This window comes from Dioscorea cayenensis, chromosome 26, assembly GCF_009730915.1.
Source record: "Dioscorea cayenensis subsp. rotundata cultivar TDr96_F1 chromosome 26, TDr96_F1_v2_PseudoChromosome.rev07_lg8_w22 25.fasta, whole genome shotgun sequence".
Taxonomy (NCBI): Eukaryota; Viridiplantae; Streptophyta; class Magnoliopsida; order Dioscoreales; family Dioscoreaceae; genus Dioscorea; species Dioscorea cayenensis.
The window spans coordinates 1,266,437-1,289,676 of NC_052496.1; the positions used below are offsets into that span (position 1 = coordinate 1,266,437).

The 23,240-nt window shown below is 36.5% G+C and overlaps 2 protein-coding genes across 2 annotated transcripts; one reads left to right on the forward strand and one right to left on the reverse strand.

Annotated features, from left to right (window-relative positions):
- The first annotated feature begins 724 nt into the window (after window positions 1-724).
- On the forward strand, window positions 725-5,615 carry LOC120253125 (biotin carboxyl carrier protein of acetyl-CoA carboxylase-like). The gene is made up of 9 exons (XM_039261416.1): window positions 725-888; window positions 2,385-2,618; window positions 3,093-3,166; window positions 3,829-3,888; window positions 3,994-4,224; window positions 4,302-4,364; window positions 4,984-5,052; window positions 5,141-5,186; window positions 5,303-5,615. The coding sequence occupies exons 1-9, from the start codon at window positions 879-881 to the stop codon at window positions 5,371-5,373; spliced, it is 858 nt and encodes a 285-aa protein (XP_039117350.1). The 5' UTR covers window positions 725-878; the 3' UTR covers window positions 5,374-5,615.
- A 439-nt stretch (window positions 5,616-6,054) lies between these two features.
- LOC120253220 lies at window positions 6,055-7,690 on the reverse strand. The gene is made up of 2 exons (XM_039261546.1): window positions 6,953-7,690; window positions 6,055-6,675 (listed from the first exon to the last, which is right to left on the reverse strand). Exons 1-2 carry the CDS (start codon window positions 7,688-7,690, stop codon window positions 6,382-6,384), a joined length of 1,032 nt encoding a protein of 343 aa, XP_039117480.1. The 3' UTR covers window positions 6,055-6,381.
- Window positions 7,691-23,240: the final 15,550 nt, after the last annotated feature.

The window sequence follows — 23,240 nt, forward strand, 5'->3', positions numbered from 1 at the left end:
TTTATCATGTCCATATCCTTTCCTACTCATATCTAATCCTTACATCCTATCCACCAATATCCTATTTTCTCCACCAAATTGATCATATATATATATATATATATATATATATATATATATATATATATATATATATATATATATATATATTTTCAATTAGAACGGATAAACCATGCCACTTTTAAAAAATTAAAAATAACCAAAGTATTTATAACCTAGCGGTATATAGTTCCACTGTAAAAATCAAAGGTGACACATTCAAAAGTTTCGAATTAAAGATTTAATAGAAACAATAGTGGTAACGGTTTATCATGTTGTGGGTGTAAGTTCTCATCCAAATCTTTCGACTCTGATTGAGGGTGATTGAGGGTGTTTGGGCTATATAATCAATTCTCAACTTGTGCATATGAGTCTGATACATGGTTTCTCCATATTTTGTAAAATAAATAAATAAATAAATAAATAAAACCAACAAATTAGGCTCCTTAGCAAATGAAGTTATATTTTGATGTTTTTTTTTGGTTGGCTTTGGAATGGTTGAATCGGTAATTCATCAATGGTGAGACCGTGCTTCGAGCACAAGGCCCAAACAGTACTGTGGACATGGTGGTGGGCCACGTGGTAACTCTGGGCCTCTCATCTCACGTGCTTCCAAAGCGCGGGCCAGAAATCATGAACGGTCGAGATCAGTTTGGATTGGAACGGATGAATTCCAAGGGAAAGTCCGTGGCGGCTCCAAATCTCTCTCCCTCTCTCGAAAGGAGAAGGTGTGTGACCGTGGTCCGTGGGTGTCTACACTAGCCTTCCTGCTTCCCAAGAGAAAGAGAGAGAAAGAGAGAGAGAGAGAGAAACAAGGAAGCGGAGACTGAGCGTCATCCATGGCTTCTTGTAAGTTGATATTCCATACCTAGTTACCTACCAAACCCCCGTTTATTCTCAGGAAAAGTTAAGTTGCATATAAACTGTTTATCATGATACCCAATGAAAGCCAATTCGTATTCTCCTTCTTCTTCTTCTTCTTCTTCTTCTTCTTCATGTCTTTTTCAATTATATTTTTTTGGTGTTGATTTACTCTTCCACTGTGTTTTTTCCCATTGCATTTATTAATGTGACCACCAGGAATAGGATGATGCGTGTTGTATTATTAGCCGAGCCGGTCGGCATTGCATATTTATGCTTTCGCTAGACAGGTATTATGGTATACTTACTTGAATTAATGGCCACATATGAATGATAGGGGTATTTCCTAGTTGGAAAATTCGACCCAGAATTTCTTGTTTTTTCTCATAAAATCCTCAGTGTTATGTTTTGAGGTATAAATTTTGCATGTGTTAACAATATTGGTTGATGAAGTATCCATCCATCCATCCATCCATCCACGAGCATCAAATGTTATTCTGTCATTAGGAATGTGGCACCTACATAGACATGCCTTTTTTTTTAAATTCTAAATACTAGAAGTACTAATATACAGGCCATTTGAATGTCTCCAGTCCAAACATGCACACCAGACATATCTCACTCTGTCAGTTTCGTGAATGCTCTCCTGACCATCTCCTTTGTCACTGGCTTGCTTGTGTCTTAAGCAAGATTGGACATTCTTTGCTGACCTTGCAGTATCTAATTGTTTCATGAGTCACAGAAACATCCTACTGTTTCTATAACACTTCACAACCAATGAATGGTTTCACATCATAAATCCTAATAATCCTTCAGTACGGGTTAACACCAGACATAATTATTGGAGCATTTTAGAGAGTTTGCTGCCAGTCAACAAGTTATTCAAAATTATCTTCTCCTACATCCCTGAAGTAATCTTCTAATTTTGTTATTATCTCATGCGATGCAGGGAGAAATATATTTGTCAATACCATTGCTTCCACATATTTTTGTTTAAACTTTAAAGAATATTATGTGTTTTACGTGCTCATTTGTTTATCTATTTGTAGAAAATCATATTAGTGAGCCATTGGTAACTAATTCCTGTATGGAACAAGAAATTGGTGCTTTTTTTGGCTCTGCTCACCCTGGGTGGAAGGACCAGCCTTTCCTGCTTTTGATCATGACTTGCATCCTGTTTTATTTGTTATATCTTCTTCTTCTTCTTAGGAATATGGTATAGCCATTTTTGTAGAGGAAGGAAAAAAAGTGTTTGACGCTATTAAGATACTCCTTGATGCTTATTTGGAGTGCATCACATGTTCTATGTTCTTTGAGCTTAAAATCTCTGCAATAACCTTGAAATGCTTTCCAAAGTAGCACTTGTTTTACTATCTGCACGACCTCTATTTCATTCAAAATGTAGAATCCATTCTTTAAAGTGAAGAATTTTACAAATTATCGTTCCCTGTTCTTTGAACTCATTTCTGATGTCATACTTCCAGGTAGCCTAGGAGCTTCTACAAATACCATATTACCCAACCTACTGTCTGGCTTCAAGAAGATTAAATGCTCAAGACTGGATATAACTTTTAAGGTCAATTCTGCTGGAGTGCAAACCTCATTTGGGCTGAGAGGAATTCAATTAAGCCCTGACCAAGTCCATGGCACAAAGTTTAGTTGGAAGTCTTTGCGGCCTGCATATCCAATTGTTGTAAACTGTGGCATATCTTCTGCAAGTATGTTCTTTTGTTAGTACATATTACTCTTTGAGGGTTTAAGGATTACTGAAATACGAATTGCTTGATATTTCACTGCAGTTTTTTTGTGTATTCTGTTTTTAATAACTTTTATTTATGTGTTCTATTTTCTTGTTATAGGTGCTTATCATGTATTGCATAATATTAACTTGTTTGTCAAGATTTTTTTGCGAAGCACTTTTTGTCTTGTTACTTTTCTTAATGCTGTTCTGTTATTTAGAAGTTTGGATGTATTACCTACCAAGTCATGGTTAACAGTGCTCTTGACATTTATGGCTTGCACATCTCCACATTCTAAAAAAACTCAACAAAGGAAGGACAAAGTGTTAGATATTCACCGGAAGATTTTATTTCATTTTATTATTGCTGCTCTGTATAGACATTTTTCTTAAATAGAGTAATATGTCTATTCTCATAACTTGGACTTATATTTATTTATATCTGGACTGGCAGAGAATGGTATAGAAGTTGGCGCTTTGGAAGAAGAGAAATCTACCAGGGATCAGCTTATTCCTTTTTCTCCAGAAGTTTGTAGCCTTTTGAATCTTTGTTGTTAGCTCCAACATAAGCATGGAATTTCAGTATTTTTTTTACCATATTCGTGGCTGTTTGTTGTGTGGTTTTGTATTAGCTTGCATTTTACATATCTAAATTTATGCTTGAATTTGCTTTTGTTGAAAGGATAAAAGTGCATGTTGACTGCATCATGGTTTTAACATCTTCAACTATATTGTTTCAATGTGATGAGCCTCAAATCACATGCACAACTTTTGCATGTTGCTCAATTGGTTATACTAACTTGTTTTTATTTGCACTAGCATTGTTGCAAGTTCAATTTTTTGTTGATGGTAATGACTGTGGTAATTATTTATGGCTTATTTGAGGTTATTATTGTTAAAGAACCAACTACAATAAGGTTTTCATTCTTCATGTTGTGTTAACCTCAAAAATATGCTTAAAAGAAATTGTGCAGCCAAAGGTGTTTTAGTGTTGAAATTTAAGTCCATTTTTCACTATTTGTACTTTGACAATTTGACAATGGTGATAGCTTTTCTAGGATAAAATGTGTGTGTGTGTTTTTTTTTGTTGCTTTTTTTCTTTTGGCAATATTTGTGTGTACATGCATGCTTTTCTCATTTTCTCCTGGTCTATGTTGTATAAAGTGATTAGTGCCTCTTGTTTTTTTCAGGTGGAGTCTTTACTCAATGTAATTTGTGATACAACTTCTATTGCAGAGTTTGGACTGAATGTAAGTGTTGTGAAACTTCAGATACTGTGAAAGTCTATTTTTAGTTTTGAGGGTTATGAACATTGAATTGTGATCCTTTGTTCTCGCATTGATTGTTATGCATAGCTTTCTGGCTTTCGACTCTATGTAAAGAGGGATATAAATGACAAAATGTTAAACCTGGCCGCTTCAAGTCCTCCAATCCAAATAAGTTCTTCAAACGAATTGTTGGATCAAAATGGCTTTGTATCAACAACTTCCTTGACTCTTTCTAAACCAAAACCTTCTCCAGGAAGTTTCCAACAAATACTTGACAGTTCCCATGATGAAGGATTGATGATTCTTCAATCCCCAAAGGTATGTTTTTTTTTCCCTACAAAGCATATCCATACTTTTTTACTTGATCTTTTTTTGACACTATTTCATCTTTGAAGGTTGGATTCTTTAGGAGATCCAGAACCATAAAAGGAAAAAAGGCGCCTCCATCATGTAAAGAGGTAAACGCCTTGCTTATAATTATCTTATACTGAAGCAAATGGGTTTGTTTTAGAGTTTGCAAATAAGATTTTATTATTATTTTTATGATGATGATGATGGTGATGATGTTTTATGAAATGTAATAGCATTTTTTGAGCTGGTTATGTCATCACATATTCATTGTTACAAAATAATTCTTTTGATTTCTTAAGTAACGCCGGAAACTTGGAATATACATGAATTACCAGAGGCACCATTTGTTTAGCCAATTATTATCTCAGACTAACAACATCCTGTTCTATTATATTGCTTTATATTGTTTTTTCTTTCAATTAGTTGTGTCTAGACTTTTAATGGGCTACTTAACTATGTCCTTGCAGTCAGTAATGTGTTGTCAGTTGCTGAAACTGGAACCCTGACACATCTTTTATTTATCTCATCAAGCCTGAAATAACTCTTGTATCATCTTCTGCGCTAAAAAATATTCTTTCTTTGAGTTTGATGTGTGCTGGTGCAATACACACCTGTGCATGCGTGCGCACACGCACACACATGCACAACAGCCACCCAAAAAAATTAAAAGGATAAAAAGGGGCTTGATCGCATTTCTCATCATTCAACCATATGATTTTCTTACAGAAGCAACAGGTCAAAGAAGGTCAAGTAATTTGTTATGTTGAGCAGCTTGGTGGGGAGATTCCAATTGAGGTGCTAAGTGGTTTTGGAATTTCTGATGTTCTTAAAAATGGAGACTGTTCTCTCATTTCCCATATTTATACATGTTTATCCATTTCAGTCAGATGTTTCAGGAGAGGTCATCAAGATATTTAGACGAGATGGTGGTAAGTAGAGAAGACTTTTGGTGGTCTTTCTGTTGTAGCATCCATATTTATCGTGGCCTTCTGTATTAGGACCATTACTATTCACATTTTGATTCATATGTGCATGATTTTTGCAGAACCAGTAGGATATGGTGATGCTCTCATAGCGATTCTCCCTTCCTTTCCAGGGATTAAGAAGCTACAGTAGGGAATGGGGAGGTTACCTTCTCTTATAAGCCAAATTTTTGTTTTTTCTTTTGGATATTGATATGTATAGGTCGTGTCTTTATCCAGTTGCATCATTTGAGAAATTTGGTAATAGTAGCAGGCTCTAGGATTATTGTGCCATGGAAACAACTCTCTATGGATTTCGACAGGATTTGTCTATTAAGGCTGTTGGGCTATTGTGTTCGTTTGTTGCACACCCTTCGTTGAAGTATTTTAGAATTCTATTTGTTTCGTGGGTGAAGACTAGATATATTCCCTTGTGATGCGGATGTTACGTTGATTTTGTTTTACAGGAGTGCTTGGTTTCTGATATTTATTAATCTTATGTTAGAAAAATTCCCACCCCAAGAAGAGTTTATAAACAGGGCAAGCAACTGTTTCAGGAGATTTGGGAGAATGCACTAAAGAAGCAGAGTAGATGCATTTGGCAGATTGTATGAGTTCGCCATTATGCTTTTGACTTGGCTGATTCCTGACATGCTACATGGTGGGTTAATAGCTTGTCTTGTCTAGTTAGCTGGAAGTGGAACCCCATGAATTCTCGCTATGTCTTCTTCTTTAACTGACATGTAAACAAGCAGTGAATTTAGTATACTGACATTCCACAGAATTTGATTGGTTACATATGATATAAAATTTTGACATTCATCAGTTTAGGCTGTTTAGAAGCTTAATTCACTTTTTATTTTTTAGTTTTTATTTTTATAGGAACTTGCATTTTCTGATTCTGGTCCCTTAGAAGGGATAAGAAACAAGATAAATAAACCCAATTCAACAGAGGCACTACTACTGATAAATTCAGGGATTTACTGTTTGAGAATTTTTTTTTTTTTAAATTTAAAAAATCTGCCATTTTATTTTGGCTGAGCAATTTGGCTAGTCCATCTGATTAGAGCATCCACACTCCATAGGGTCAATGCGTTTGTGGCAGAGTGGATCATGGTGAGGTAGATGACCGCACATGCGATCGGATGCGAGGATGACAGTGTTAACAGCCCTCACCAGAAGAAGTTGAGGCTGATCGAGCCCATTGTATAGTGGATCTGACAAGAGCATCCATAGGGTCAATGCATTTGTGGCAGAGGGGATCATGGTGAGGTAGAAGACCGCACAAGTGATCTGATGCGAGGATGACAGTGCTAACAGCCCTCACCAGAAGAAGTTGGAGGGCAATTCTGAGAAGATTTCTGGCGCCTTCTATATCCTTTCTGTGATATGCCTCCATGGCTGGGATTACTGTATGCTCCATGGTTGCTTTATCAGGCACCATCACCTCAAAACCCTGCGTAAAACAAACAATCAGAGCTACTGGATAATTTTTCACAATTTGTCTCATAACACAACACTCGGCCGTCCTTCCTTTCGTGTATTTTTGTTATTCTAAGTTATAATTGAAAGAGAGCAATTAATTTGATGTGATGCGCTTGTTCATACTATTAACTTTTGAGCAGAAAAGCTTGGTTGAAAGAGGCAAACAAAATGAAGATGAAAACAGAGAGAGAGAGAGAGAGAGAGAGAGAGAGTGATGATAGAAGAGATGGGCATAGGCGCTTGCTCACCTGGCTGTTGAGGCTGCTTTGATAGAAACCGGAATCAATGATGGTCTGGGTGCCAAGAATGCCAATGCAGACATTGGTTCCAGTTTGAACGGGCCTCAAGTTGGATGCTTTGAGTTCCGTGGCAACAGAGTGAGCGGCATGCAGGAAAGGCACAGAGCAACCATAGGCTATGTCGTTGAACCAGGAATGGGAGATGTGGCAAGGCATGACGATGCATCGAGCACCGGACCTCTCAAGGAAGAGCCTCTGCTGGCGTAGTTTCTCCACAACAGGACCCGGGTCCAAGCGCCCGTGCCTGCCGTTCTTGGGATTTATGTTTAACCTGTCCCTTTCGTAGTTGGAAAGCCGCACTGGATCATTGGAGACGATGAAAGGAGGGCTCATACCTCCTCCTCCTCCTCCTCCTCCATCATCAGCGGAACTCCATCTGACCAGCTTCTCCAAGAAACCCAGCGTAGAAAGGGGTGAAAGACCAGCGATGACGCCCACAGTAGTATTGGGAAACTGCCTGCTCATGCTCACAGGATCCTTCTCTTCTTCAGGTCTGCCGCCACTTCCAGAGCTTGATAATAAAAATGCACAAGATTTATCATCACACTTCCTAGCTGACCAGCTTTGCACACCAACATAAAATGAATCTGATGATGGTTTTGCAAATTGCAATGCTGCTATATAATTAGGGGGGGTCGGGGTCCTACCCTTTGCGAATCCTGCCAGGCCCCAACCGTTGTTCACCATAGGACGCAGTAGCGGAGTTAAATTTCTCGACATCGCCTCACACGGCACCAGTACAAGTAGCCAGTAGCTACTAGTTAGTACTACTGTTCCAGGAATTCCAGGATCCCATCTAAAGAAACCAAAATCATGTGTAGTAGCAAAAGCAAAAATGAAAAAAATTAAAAAAAAAATTGTTAAAAGCGAGAGTGAGAGAAAAATTAAACGGTAAGATAAACCAACCAAAAATGCCCGACGTCAGGGAGAATGGGATGTCCGAGGCGAAGAAAGAATCGAGAGAGCGGGCACACACGCATCCACACTCCAATAAGAAAAGGATCTCCTTTAATTTTTCTTAATAAAACGGCTGAAGAGCAATTGCAAAGGAAAGGGTCCCCTACCACTTTCGCTTCGTTTTTTTGTCTGCCTGCATTGAGCTCTATCGTATCATGGTGACAAAAATCCAAGGTTGCTGCTGTACTACTACTATATTATTAACATAGTGGGAATTCTGATTTCACCAAGTAACCCATGTAAATCTATGCTAGTATCCCCGCCTCCCCTGTTAATTTGCCACTGGCTTTGGATTCTCCTGGAAGTCATATACATATAGAGAAAAAGCCAGTTGAAGTTCGTCAGTCTATCCACTTAAATTAATCATGTCTGATGAACAAAAACGAAGTAATTAACATATATATAATGCAATCTCAATAATATATTATCATGTCTAAATACATATTCAGATGCTTTCATGTATTCCGTCTAATCTCAATAAAATTAGTACTCACTTTGTTGTCAGCTGGGCCACTCTGGCTCAACAATGTTTCAAGCAATGATTCGAGATATAAGGCGATAAAACCTTGTTTGGTTGAGGTGAGGTGGCCTCTGATCTGCTTATTAAGAGCCCTTGAACATGATGCCACGTGAAAAAGTTGGTTTGCGAGAAGAGACCCCACTGCTTCTGGCAAGCTTTAATATGCCGAGACAAGAAAGGAGCCTCCGGACTTGTCCCGTTGTGGGATCTGGCCGCTGCTAATCACATCCGAGCAACATTATATTAGATTATATTAGATTTGATTCCACCCTGCGAGAGAGACTTCCAAATCCCGTAGATGAGCCAGTTTCAATCTTTGGATCTGAAAATCCACTGATGTTTGTTTCCAGTCATGCATCATTTGCTTTTTGACCTCAAGGATACATATAAAAAATATTTGGTTATGATCTTTATTATGTGTTGGTTGTTGACACCTCGAGGATATATATATATATATATATATCTGACAAAAGGATCAATTTAAAGCAGCAGGATTGCCTGAAATTAAGACTATGGTGCCTCCTTTGATCCAGTTGATCCCAAAGGACTGCTGCATTGTGCTGCCAAGTGTTGATTTTTTTTCCTTTGGATAAACTACATCTATTAAAAGAAAACAACATAGTACCCCCTCAATTCTGAAACAAGTCATTTTGAGAAAATTTTTATATTTCAAAATAATTGTGATTGTCAGCTATTGTATAACCCAATAATATGACACAAAAGTACTAAGGGGAGAGTAAAGGTTCAAATCCTTACCTCAATAATAGTGTATGAACACTGTATACTCGAGTCCAATATTGTTCATAAATATTACTTACGGGCCTGGGTGTAGGTCCTTTGTGGGAGAAACAATGGTATCACTCCTTCAGAATTATAGGGCATGAGAATTTTTTTAGGAGCTTTGTAAGCCACCATAATGGGTGTATTTCCGTACCGGTTTGTCTCTTTGACAATCTTTCAATGGGGGACGCTTGTGGTCTATTCGTCAACAAAATTTTATCATTTTATAATACTAAAACATATTTATTTGTTTGTTTTTTTTTCTTTCCAATTTTACTTTTTTCTTCAAATTTCTAAGTTATATAAATGAAGAGAATTATATTAATAATCACAAGAAATGGGTATGGTTAAAAAAAACATTGTAGTTATTTAATTCATTTTTATTCTAAATTAAAAAATAATATTATTGCTAATTTTTATATAAAATTTTAAATGAATTTGTATGTCAGAATGGTGGGAATATATCACAAAAATCACTTTTGTTTAGAGGAATCTTGAATTACATGTAACTTGAGTTACTTGATTTTAGAAATCAATTGTTTGTTTCACAGGATTTTAAAAACCCATGTAACTTAGATTACATCCAATGAGGGATTTGGTTTTACGCCCAAATTGGGCGTAAGTTGAAATCCCGGGAGTTGAAAATCCTTAGGTGATATATATATTAATGTATATGCATATATACACACATATACATATGCATATATACACATATATACATATACATACATACATTTATACACGTATACATATAACAATATATGGTATATTTACATATACATATATGTATATATGTGTATATATTCATATACACACACACACACACACACATATATATATATATATATATATGTATATATTGATATACATATACATAGATGTGCGTATATACACACATATACATCCACTTATATACATGTGTTTTTTAATTTTAAATTTACAAATCCTTCCAAATAAACAAAAAAAATCTTATAATACAGTAATTCCAGTTACACCCAACCAAACACAAGATTTGATTGCACTGTATTTTGAAAACCAAATATTTCCAATTATATTGTAATTGGAAATCCACTGTATTTAAAATTACATCCAACCTAACACCACCTTAGAGTGACACAACAAAGAGAAGTATAGAGTCCCTTCCAGTGGATTAACAACAATGATGCATTAAATACAAGACAAACTCTGTTGTGATTAGAGGCTTGGATCAAATGCCCATCTAAAGTTTTTTAGAGATTACAATATGGTTCATTTCACTTATGAGCATAAATATTTGTAATTTATAATAATGTGGTCATAATTTTTTTTTTTAAACCAAAAGCCACTTAACTTTTTTCTAATTGCACGCAAGGGAAGAGCCAGAAAATATTTTTAAGGGGGCAAATAAAAAAAAAATAATATTCAATTTTCACACAAACTTATTTAATTAATTGATGTTGCGCTTTAATCTCTCTCTCATACTACTGAAATCATTTAAAATTGAATTAGAATTAAATTAGATAATGAAATTTCAAGTTTAGGGAAAGGATTTTAAACTTTAGGGATGGATGATGATTCGCCTTCAATAATTTATTATTATTATTTTTTTTTTGAATCAATAGTTGATATGTTAGATTTATTAATAATTTATGAATAAAAAATATATTTTAATAATACAAAAAATCACATGCTTTCAATTACTAATACAAATTAAAAAATAAATATAAAATGATAAAAATACTTTTTTGTATTTTAAAAAAAAATTTAACGACAATCTTGGGGATGCTCAGACAATTCAATGACCATTAGATTTTAGTTGAATTTTATAGCAAAAATCAACCATACAAATAACATTTGGATTATCAATACCTATTTTATTTTAAATTATTAAATTATTTTATTTACATTTTTATTACAAATAATTAAGCTTACTTTTTAACTATTATATTTATCATTTAAGGATTCTATTGGAGATAACATAATATTATGGAACTTTATCACATTTTAGCTTGGTGAGTAAATTTATTTTGAGGAAAAATCATGATGTTGGCAAGTTAAATATTGCTATAATTAGGAAAAATTTCTGGAGGTTAATGTGTCGATCATGTTCCCCGACTTTGTTTGTTTGTTTTGTAGTTTTTGGTGCTTTGAGTGGCAAGATAATGGTTGAAATTTTTGCGGAGCAAAATTATTATAATTCGATACTTTTCTTTGATTTTCTTGAAACTAAGAAGAGACTCTAAATGATATATATGATTCTTATGTTCAGTTGTATTGCTTTTACTGAAGTAATGGTCAATCTAGAGAATCATTATGTACTTCGAAGGTGAAATAACTAATTCTACCAGCAAAAAGATATAAAGGATCATACCTTAGTGTTTAGGAAGATTTAAGAAATTTTGATGATTATACTCCAAATATTTGTTTGAGGATGATTCAAAACAAAGTTTAAGCTTGGTAGATAATTGGCGGTTCTCGATTGGTTTTAATTTGCTTATGTTTTTCAATCAATGAGAAAATTTTAGAGTGTTCAAATATTGTTGTGGACTGGAGTATATGTATAATTTTGAAGTCTTGATGTTTGATGGTTGACAAGTTTGATCTATGAGAATCATGTCAGGTGATTTTAGTAGGCAACATTGATTCCAGTGGATGAGAAAGAAATTAATGGCATTTTAGTTTTTTTATAAACTTGTTTGATTTAGTTATCATATCCATGGGATGATACAGGAATTGGGGATTTTTAATCGAGGTTTGATAGATTGCAATGATGGTAATGTTTTTTTGTGGCTTTAAATTCTTTTGAAGTCGGATGACAACAAACACATGATAATATATGCTCATATTGATGTTTAATCAAGGATGTTCAAAAGCATTGAATTCTATATTATGTTTGATATGAGTTTAAGACAAATCAAAGGTTGGTTTATTGTTTTTGTGTGACCATTGTCCTTAGAAGTATCATCAATCAAGTTTTGTTTGAATCCATTGGTCTTTGAATCTTATCATCTAATTCGATGACGCTCGAACTTTTTCATGGTCTGAATTTTACTTGAAGTCTGCTTTGATGGTTAAGTTAAGTTTAGAGGACTAAACTTTTTTTTAGGAGGGTAGATTGTGGGCCCCACACTTTTTTTAATTATTTTATTTTTTGTGCATGGATGGCAGTTACGGAATTTTATTTACTTATCTTTTAATTAGGTTTCAAAACCCTAGTTGCCGTCTCTTTGTTTTTCTCGTTATAGATCTTTGTTTGGATTAAGAAGAGGGAGAGATTAGTTTTTTTTTCCCTCTTCTCCTATTTTTTTCTTTTGATTTGGTGTGTGCTACCGGCGGCGAGGACGGGGATAGGTCTCTCCGTCAAGGGTTTTGTCTCGAAGAAATATCGTAAGATTTTGGGGGTTTTTGAGCGATCGACAAGTAAGTAAACCACATATAAATCTGTAAATATATGTATATGCAAATTCTGATTTTTGATAATGGTTTATATAATCAATGCAAATTCTGATTTTCGATGATGGTTTATATAATCATTTTGTTAATTTGGATTTTATTGTTTAGAAAATAAACATTTCTATATTATTTTAGTTATTTTTTATTATTTTTTTTTACTTTAGGAAAATACGGATTCATGGTGTGTATATATATATATATATATATATTTTGAATTAGTATATTTGTTTAATTAGTTTATTTGTTTAATTCATGATTAATTGAATTTATTTGAATTACTGGGAAATGATATTTTTGTTTTAGTGAGTTATTTCCATATTTAATTAATTTTTTTTTATTTGTGTGGATTATTATGTTAGTTAATAATAGATTATTTGATATAATTGGAATACTTTTTGATAGAAAATGGGATCACATAATTTTACTGTTTCTGCGTTGACAATAATTTTTGATGTACAGATATATATTTTTGTATAGAAATTCGTAGTCCCCAATTAACAATGCAATAACCCTGTCACTGGGGGTTAAACACTGACCGTGTCGACACGTACTTCTGACATAGAAACTATAGTTTCGCACCGTTCCGTCGGTGAAGAATAACGGCTTCTGATATTCTGGCTCGGGTCACCGAGGGTAAACCTATGAGTTCTGAAATCCGACTCGGGTCACCGAGTTTAAATAAATGAGTTATGGTATTTTGTTTTGGCATTAGTTGTTTGGGGGACTTATATGCTCGTTATTTTGGTAAATTAAATCTGTTTTGAACCATTTCTGATTCATGGGTTCATTTTGATATTTATTTCATTATATTACATTTTGTATGTTTTAAAGATTATTAAACATTTTGTGATCCCGATATTTTTAGTGGTTACTTACTGGGCTCCCAAGCTCATAATCCTGTTGTTAATTTTTTTAGGTTTAGAGGCCTTGTATGCCTACTTGGTTTCGGCCTTATAGGTGTGCGGCCGTTTGTTAGCGCACTGGGCCTGGTGAGCCAGGTTCGGGGCGTGACAGAATCTCATATATTTGCTATAGATAACAAAATTTCAAATTATACTTTATATTTTTTTAATATATGTATTCAAATTTTTGGTATATTTGCACATTATTCTTCATTTAACATAATTATTTTTTTGGATTTTTTTATTTTTATTTTTATGTTTTGCTTTTAGGCTTCAGCCCTCTTACCATCGAGTCATGGTTCCGTTCCTGAATGAGAGTTATGAGAGATTACCGGAGTTACAACAAGAGGTTGCCAATCTTGTGAAGGAATTGACGAGGAGTCTCCATGATCATGGCCAAAAGATGAGGATGTACAAATTTTTTGTGAAGCAAAACATGTTGAACCAGACAATGGAGAAGAGATAGGAGGAACTGGTTTAGGTGGAGAGATAATTGTGTCAATTGTGAAGTTCCATTGAGAATGCACTTGTGGTGTGACGTGGGAGGAGTGATTAGAAATAGAAAATGGAAAAATGTTTTCATCTAATAGGACATCTCCAGATATGTGTATTTTGTTGTTGTAAGTATCTAGACATAAGTAGCCACTTTGAGCTTTGGAGTAACCTATGAAGACACATGGTTTAGATTTAGGAGCTAATTTATGATTTGTATAAGGTCGTAACCAAGGATAACATAAGCACCCAAATGTTTTCAACTTACAATAATTTCACTTTTGCTTAAAGAGAAGTTCAAATGGACATTTTCTATTTACAAGTTACAACTGTTGTTGGTAATCTGTTTAGGCATAAGTCCAATATTTCAAAGGCATAGAAATAATATGGAGTAAAGCAAGCCCTGTTTCTACAATAATTCTATGCATTCTCTCAACAATGTCATTGTGTTGTGGTGTACAAGGAGGTGTCTTGAAATGTCGAATGCCATTAAGAGCAAGAAATTGGGTTAGAGTTTCAAACTCACACCCCACAATCTGAATAAATTACACAATAGGAGTATTAAAATATTTCTCAACAATAGATTTGAACTTAGGAAACTGAATGGAAACATTAGACTTGAACTTAAAATGATAAAACCACATGTATAAAGTGATCCACAAAGGCAACATAATACTTGTACCCATCAATAGAAGTTATTCTAGAGGGTCCCCAAACATCCATGTAAATAAGATCAAGTCATAAAAACCACGAGAACCGAAGGACTCGTCTCTCTTCTCTCGCTTTCATCCCGACTCTGCTCTCTCTTAGTCACTCCCCCTTGCCATGGCAAGCGGGGACCGACATTCGGTCCCTCCTCCTTCCCCGGCGCAACCCAAGTCTTGGGCTCAAGTCGCCTCTTCCCTTCGTCAACCTTCGGACAATTCCCCTTGCATAATCCCCATATTCTCTCCAAACTCAAAGAAAAACACTTGACTTTTCATCAAACTTGATGGTGATTCTTTGAACGAGCACTGTCTCGAAGTTCCGAGCATGCTCTTTATGGGAAGCTCTTCGGCAAGTCCCCCCTTTCGCCGAAGTCAAAGCTGATCTTCTTGCTAAATGGAGTTCCTTCGGTGAAATTTCTATATCTGATCTTCCCAATGGCTTCCTTCTTATTCGTTGTTCTTCGCGAAAGCAATGCAAAAGCCTTCTTCTTGATGGACCTTGGTCGGTCAACGGAATTATCTTCCAACTCTCGCCGTGGAAGCCGTTCTTCGAGCCCACATTTGCTAAGCTTTCCTCTGTAGCTATTTGGATACAACTTCACAACCTTCTGTTGAGTTCGGGAAGGAGAGACCTTGGAAGCCATTGCTAATCAGTTTGGGACCCTTCTTAAAGTTGATGAATTTACCGCTGCTCTTACCCGATCCAAATTTGCTCGCATCTTTGTTGATGTTGATCTGTCCAAACCTCTCAGTAGAGGTTTTTGGATAGGCGACGATCACCATCGAGTCTTTGTCATCGTTTTGTATGAGCGCTTACCTACCTTTTGCTATTACTGTGGTTTGATCAGTCATGGGACCAACTCCTGTAATTCTTCTGCGACTCTCGGTGCTGCTAGACCTAATCCGTCTCGCCCAGTGTGGCAAACTGGAACTGGATCTAGTTTGGTATCAGGAGTCGAGGATCAACAAATGGATGACTCTGACCCCTCTCCGGACGCTCCCCCGTCGGCTTTTCTGGACGGCAAGAATTCTGATACTGATTATGGCCCTTGGCTCTTGGTTTCTCGCCGGCGTGGTAACACTCGCGGTCGTGGCGGTGGCGCTCGCTCCATTCGCACGACCAACGGTGTTGCAGCCGATCCGAGTCCCGAGATTGTCGTCCCCAGAGGATCCGCTCCTCGCAGCCTACGTGGCGGTAGATCCTTCACTTTTAGTGGGCGGCCCCCCACTACTCACATCAATCCTACAGTGGAGACAGCTGTTTCCCCAGACCCTACACCCATTGATCCCTCGGTTCAAAGAACGCCCGTTATCTCCCCCTCGATTTTCGCTCCCACTCCCCTCTCCGAGTCCCAAGATGAGACCTTGCTTACTTCCAAAGTCTCTCCGCCCAGCATGACCAAGTCCCAAGACGGGACCATACTTGCTTCCAAAGCCTCACCGCCCAACTTGACCACTCAAATCACCTCCTTTCACCCTCCCCCAGAAAAAGCAGAGCGCTTCATTCCAAGGCGTCAAACCTCCCCACCTCCCACTCTTCGGTCCTCTCTCCAACCCCCTTTCACCTCCTCTTCCCATCCAAACCCTTGTTCTCATTCAGATCTAGTCGAGAAAATTTCCGTTGCTCTTGAGGTGGAGGGCATGGAAGCGAGATAGTTTGTCGGGATGAGGATTTCTCGATGAAGATGATGGCGATGAGATGTCGGAGGAAGAGATCCTTCCCGATAGTCCGGATGATGATATGACTTTAGCTCAATACCAAACCAAGGCGGATGTGATTCTCTTGTTCGGGAAAGGGTCTAACATTCCCAGTTCGTCTCCCGAAGGGAGAGTGGAACTGGAGAAATCGAACCCTATTCCTAGGGAGTCTTTCTCTTCCCTCCTTATTTATCTTGTTTCTCCATGAATACAACTAAAAATCATTTCTTTGGAATTGCGGGGGTATTTACTGCGTGATACCTCCACTCGTGTTTTTCCGTCTTATGCGCTCTCACAAACCAAGCTGTTGTTTGTCTTGTTGAAACCGAGCTAACATCGATCGTCTTTTTCGTTTTGCGGAAACTTCCCAAAAACTGGGATTGGGCCGCCATTCTTTCCGATGGTTTCTCTGGCGGCATTATTGTCCTTTAGCTTCAAATCTGTTGGGGTTGTCACCCCTATCTACGTGTCTAAAGCAGCTCTCCATCTCATTATTACTATTAACTCCTCTAAAAACCTTTCTTATTTTGACTATCTATAACTCTTTTGTGTTTTTCGTAAACAATGTTGTTTTGTGGAGTGAGCTTTCGAAACTTTCCGCTTTACATATCCCCTGGCTCATCCTGGGAGACTTTAACACTATTCTCCACAGGTTCGAGCATAAAGGTGGCACATTTGCTTACTATGATCGTAAAGCTAGATTTTTTAGAAATTTTATTGAGCTTAATAACTCTGATTGCGATAATTTCTCGGCCCTCATTTTTACTTGGTGTAACAATCGGATGGGGCTTGCTGCGTCATTTGGGCCGAGACTTGATAGATGTCTGTTTAACCTTGATTGGGCCAATTCCTTTGCTTCTAACTCTCTTAATCATCTTCCCCGGTCTTTCTCTGATCACTTGCCTCTTTTTCTCTCCTCTTCCCCGTTCCCTACCCGTACTTCTAGAATTTTTCGCTTCGATATTAATTGGTTGAATTTTGTAGGTTGCCATGATGTTGTTTGTGATGCTTGGAACTGTCATCCCCATGGGAATCCCTTACAAGCTTTCTCGCATCTCCTCTCTCGCGCTCGCTATCAACTCTCCAACTGGCATAGATCGGGTGTCAATTCGCTTGAGACGGACCTTATGTCCAGTGAAATCACCATTAGTAAACTTGAGAATTCTGATTTCAATTCTATATCCCAATCTCTCCTAATGCAAGAATATGCTAATTTCGCTTCTTTGCGAGTCAATGTAGTATTAAATGGGCTCAACGTGCCCGCATGCTTTGGATCAAAGATGGCGGCCGGAACACCGAGTTTTTTTCCATGCCTCTACTCGCATTCGCTCACACTAATTTCATCTCTCAGGTTATCGATGCTAGTGGCTCCATTTGTCAAAAATCACTCTAGTATTGAAGGTGCTTTTTTTGGACTTCTACAAAAACCTTTGGTCGACCCCCACCAGCGATAGCGACATCTTAATCGATCTTCTTCCGGTCAATTTCCCTCGCCTCACTGATTCAATCGCTCGCTATCTAGTCCGGGAGGTTACCAAGGAGGAAGTATATCTCACTCTTCTTGATCTTCTCACTGGTAAGTCTCACGGTCTCGATGGTTTTCAGTGTTGAGTTTTTATCGTAGTTTTTGGCCCATTATCGGGGATCATTTGTTCATGGTCATTCATTTGTTTTTTTGAAAGATCCATTCTCCCTCCGTCTTGGGGTAAAACTTTCATCACTCTCATTCCTAAAAAAGATCGCCCCCTTTGTGTTTTCGATTTTTAGACCCATATCTCTTTGCAATGTTAATTTCAAAATTATTTCCAAACTTTTAGCGAATCGAATGCGACTTGTTCTCCCTAGCTTAATCGATCGAGAAGCGGTGGCTTTGTTTCCAATCGTTGCTCTTTCGATAACATTATTCTTTGTGCAAGAGATAGCCCATACTTTAGAATCTGATATCAAAAACCCCCGCAGGATGCTTATCAAACTTGACATTGAGAAAGCCTACGATACTGTTAATTGGAATGCAATCCTTGCTGTTTTTGCCCGCATGAATTTTCCTGCACTCTGGATTTCTTGGATTTCGACTTGCCTTCACTCTTGCTCCTTCTCTCTTCTTATTAATGGCAATCCTTCCCCCTGGTTCCCCTCGTCCCGGGGTGTCCGTCAGGGGGACCCTATTTCTTCTTACCTTTTTATCCTGGTTTCCCAGATCCTTACCACCAATCTCAACCACGGTCTCACTTCTGGCTTGATCCCTGGTTTTTTCCCGAATCATAATCATAATTTCAACCACCTTATGTTTGCTGATGATTTAATTCTTATAACTAATGCCTCTAGGAAAGCTGCTAGGAATATCAACCAGTGTTTAGAGTTGTATAATCACATTTCCGGTCAACGTCCCAATCGCACCAAATCTCAAATTTTCTTTCCAACCTGGTGTAACAAACATGTTTCTTCCCGTATCTGCTCTATTCTCAATCTCACTCAAGCTTCCTTTCCTTTTAAATACCTTGGTATTTTAATTTCCCCTAAAGCGTCTTCTTTGCTTCCTCCTTTAATCCCTTGGTTGATAGGATTACGTCACCTTTGCTCTAGATGGAGCAACTACAACCTCTCTCAAGCGGCTAAAAACCACTCGATTAATACTACTATTCTTTCTATCCCCATCTATACCCTTTCGAGTATATCCCATTCCGACTTCATTGTCTACGAGATATCCGAGTTGTGCGAAAATTTTTTTGGTGTAGAAGCAGCAATGGAAAGGGCATTCATAACTTGAATTGGAACACTGTCACTGATAGTAAGGCTGAGGGGGTATTGGTATTAGAAATCTTTCTCTTGCTAAATATTCTCTGATGGCTAAACACTTTTTTTAATTTTTCTTAACAATGGTGATGCTATTTGGGTGGACATTTTTGCGGTTTAAATATGGTGATTTTAATTTTTTTGGAGAAACAATCCCCCTTCCAAGTGCTCTGGTTTTTCGCTACCTCACGAGGGATTGCTACTCGAATTAAGCCTAATTGTCGTATTAACTCCATTAATCCGGACAGAACATCTTTTTTTATGGGACCCTTGGTGCTTTGAGATCCCCATTGCCCTCAAGCCTACCTTTCTTAATGTTGATCTTGATATTGATTCTCTTGCTATTTTCGATTTCATCAGTGGTGATCGCTGGAATGAGCCTCAGTTATTTCATGTTTTTGGCCAGAACTTTAATTTTCATGATCTCTCCTCTAGTATTATTGATTCCAATTCCTGCAATCATTGGGTTTTGGAACCCCTCCACTAAACATGACACAAGATTCTCGCCACTTGTCTATAAAGCATTTAAATCATTACGATATTACATGCGAGATCTTGAGTGCGGTTGGCATGTCCTTTGGAAGCTGTTTGTGCCCTCGGGCTAAACATTTCCTTTGGCTCTTATTTCATGGGCGTCTCTCTACTTCTAATTTCTTATTTCAATTGAGATTGGGCCATGATAACCCTTGTATTTTTGTGTGGCTTATTCCCGAAAACAATCGAGCACCTTTTTTTGTCAATGCGGTCTTACTAAAGCAGGGTTTTGGAACTTCCTCTGCTTGAAGCTTAATGCTAGTATTTATTTCCCTAATGGGTTTGCTGAGGGCTCCTGGCTCACTAATGGGAATTTCTCTATGCATTGCATCTACTGTCATTACCTTTGTCGCTTGGTTCATTTGGAAATCCACTTTGTGATGCCATATTTTTGAGATACTCCTATTAACATTCCTGTCATTGATGCATGTCGAGCTCTTTCCCATGTTCGAGGGAATACACCACTTGTCACCGTGGCCTTGCCGGACAAAATCTCATCCTGCACAACTTCACCATTGCTGACGAGCTGTTCTTGTTCTCTCATTCCAATCTCAATCCGGCTTCTTGGTAGAGTTCTGCAGGGTTTTTCCTATCAAACTGTAATTATATTGTGTCTCTTGCGAGTTCTTTGCACTTTGGTTCGATCTAATTACTGCTGTTGATGAGATCTACGCCCTTGCCGTTGCACTTGAGTCCAGTCTGGATAATTTCACGAACATCAAGCACATCTTCATCAATTCGAATGAAACTATCTCTATGCTCGATCATCCCGATCCCGTCACCCGGTGGAGATTCGACTCTCGGTTTACCCATATTCGATCTCTTCTCGCTGATTTAAATTTTTCCTAAAGTTCATTGTATTCCCTCTACTTGGATGATTCCCATGATCACTCTTGCAGCCCATGGAGCCAACTCCTCTAACCTTAACTTGTTTCTTTTTTTGGTCGCGACCTCCCTCATTTGGGTTATGAAATCGTTCATCGATTCTGGTTTTAAATTCTAATGTTTGTCTTGTTTTTATCAGTTCTTCTCCTTGTATTTTTGTTTTCTTTACTTCTATTCAATAAAACAACCCCTGAGGTTCTTTTTTAAAAAAAAAAACTTTGCAAACTAGAAATGGGAAAAAAAGTCAATGACTTTTATTATAGCAATAAAAATTACATAAGTTGGTGTTTATTGATGAATGACAAGGCAAAGAGGCTTGTTTTAATACTTGTTGCAAAATTGGTGAGGAAGGATGGCCAAGTCTATAATGCCAAATGGAAGAAGATGCCTTGATGCCAATTGATGCAAGAGCTGGTGGCTTTATTTGTGGTTCTAAGAAGGAAATTCATATACACCATCTTTAGTCCTCGGGTCCTCAAGTCCTTCAAACTCAGATTGCAAATTCAGATTTTGAAGATCTGGTGTGACGTGGTGAGATGCTCTAGTGCCCATTAACTAGTTATGACTTGAATTTGCAGTATGGACATGATGTGCTACTAACTTATTGCTTCTGAGTTCTGAGCTTAATCTTGAAATAATCCTTGGCTATATTTCCTACCTTGTTACAGTATTAACATATCACTTTGTTGGAATTTTGGTTATTGAATGGGAATCTACTTATATTGATGCATGCCTTAAAGGAACATGGTTCTGATAAGACTGAGAATTAAGCCATGCAAATTGCTTTGACCCGTTATGTTGAGTTTGAGATATAGCAAAATATGCAGATGGAATTGAGATATCTAAATTTGATTCTTGATTCTATAAGGCTTCATCATAGTCAGTGAGCTTCTCAAGCAATTCTTCAAAACTGACATAACTTTCTCTTACACGAATAACAGCTGCAATTTCCTTATACTCATGTCCAATGCCATTTAGGGCATGAATCACAAGAAATATAATAAAATCCCTTTGATATATTAAAAAAAAAACTAAGTTGTCAACAATAATTTTTTTTGCAAAATTTTTACCATATAACTCAATTTATAAAATGTGAAAGGGCCATACAATAAAATTTTGCAAATATTTTTTTCCCTATAACTATAATTTTTTAATGTTGTATATACTAATTCATTAAAAAAAAAAAAAAAACAAAACAAGTGGCAAACAATAATTTCTTGGAAAAAAATTTATATAAATCAATTTGTAAAATATTAAAGAACTAAAAAAATTGTATTATGTCGCTCTTTGATATATTACACATTGGTATATATATATAATATATTTTTTAAAATATGATTTTTTTTTTTTAGTGTAGTTTATACATATGTTTTGGATGTACCACCCTTAGAATGAGAATGGAGTGCGTTAGGAATGAATAGTGGTACTATAAAAGCATATTAATTCGCCCAAAATTAGGAGGAATGAATAGTATTAATCTTTGATAGACACTTTTGCCCCTTTGAATATTTAATTAAATAAAACTTATAAAATTAAATAATTAGTAATAATAATAATAATAATAATAATAATAATAAAAGTAAAATGATATTTTCCCATAATGGAGATTTAATTAAATTAAAATTATTAAAATTATACTTTTACATCGGTGTATATTTAATTAAATAAAAATTATTAATTATACTAATTAAAGTGTAGTAACACTTTCTCTTATTGAGATTTAATTATATCAAATTCAATTATTTAAATAGTTAATTGAAATAATTAAAATAATTAAACTAATAATAATTAACATGAGATATTGAATTTGAATATTTAATTATAATAAATATTTGTAATAATAATATTCAAAATATTTTTAAAAACAAAAAATTATTTATCATTAATCATATGTAATTGGATTTATGTATATCAAAGATATAAAAGTAATTTTATCACATTCAGCATACTTTTTTCATTTCCAATAAAAATATTCTGCTAACCAAACAGTTTTCATTCTCATTTCTATTCTTATAATTTCATCCCCTTTCTATTCCATGAACTAAATGCACCCTTAGAGTTTTTTTGTTTCTCATGAGAGGAGAACCTTTTTATGCTCGGTATCATTGTTTTTGTCTATGTTATTGTTTTTACTCCCGATGGACATCGTATTTATTTAGTTTTGCTGTTTGTGTTAGCTGTTTTGGTTTGTAATTGTTGCTTTCTTGTGTTCTAATAAATTAATAGTTTACTTATAAAAAAAGGCAATGGCCCCCTTCGCCTTAGGGCTGGTAACAGGGTAAGGTGGGGGTGGGGAGGCCCCTCCTCGCTCCCATCTCCGCCAATAGTGGGGACGGGGATTCCGAGTCCCCAATTCCCCAACTAGGGAAATTGCTCCTCCATCCCTGTCCCTGAGGGGATTTCATCCCCATAGGGATCCCCACAGGGATTCCTCATTTGCAAACATTGCTATTGCATTTTATTTTATTTTTTGAAAATGTCAATAAACCACTTCAATTAAAGAAAGGAGAGAACAAACAACAAACCCCACATCAGAG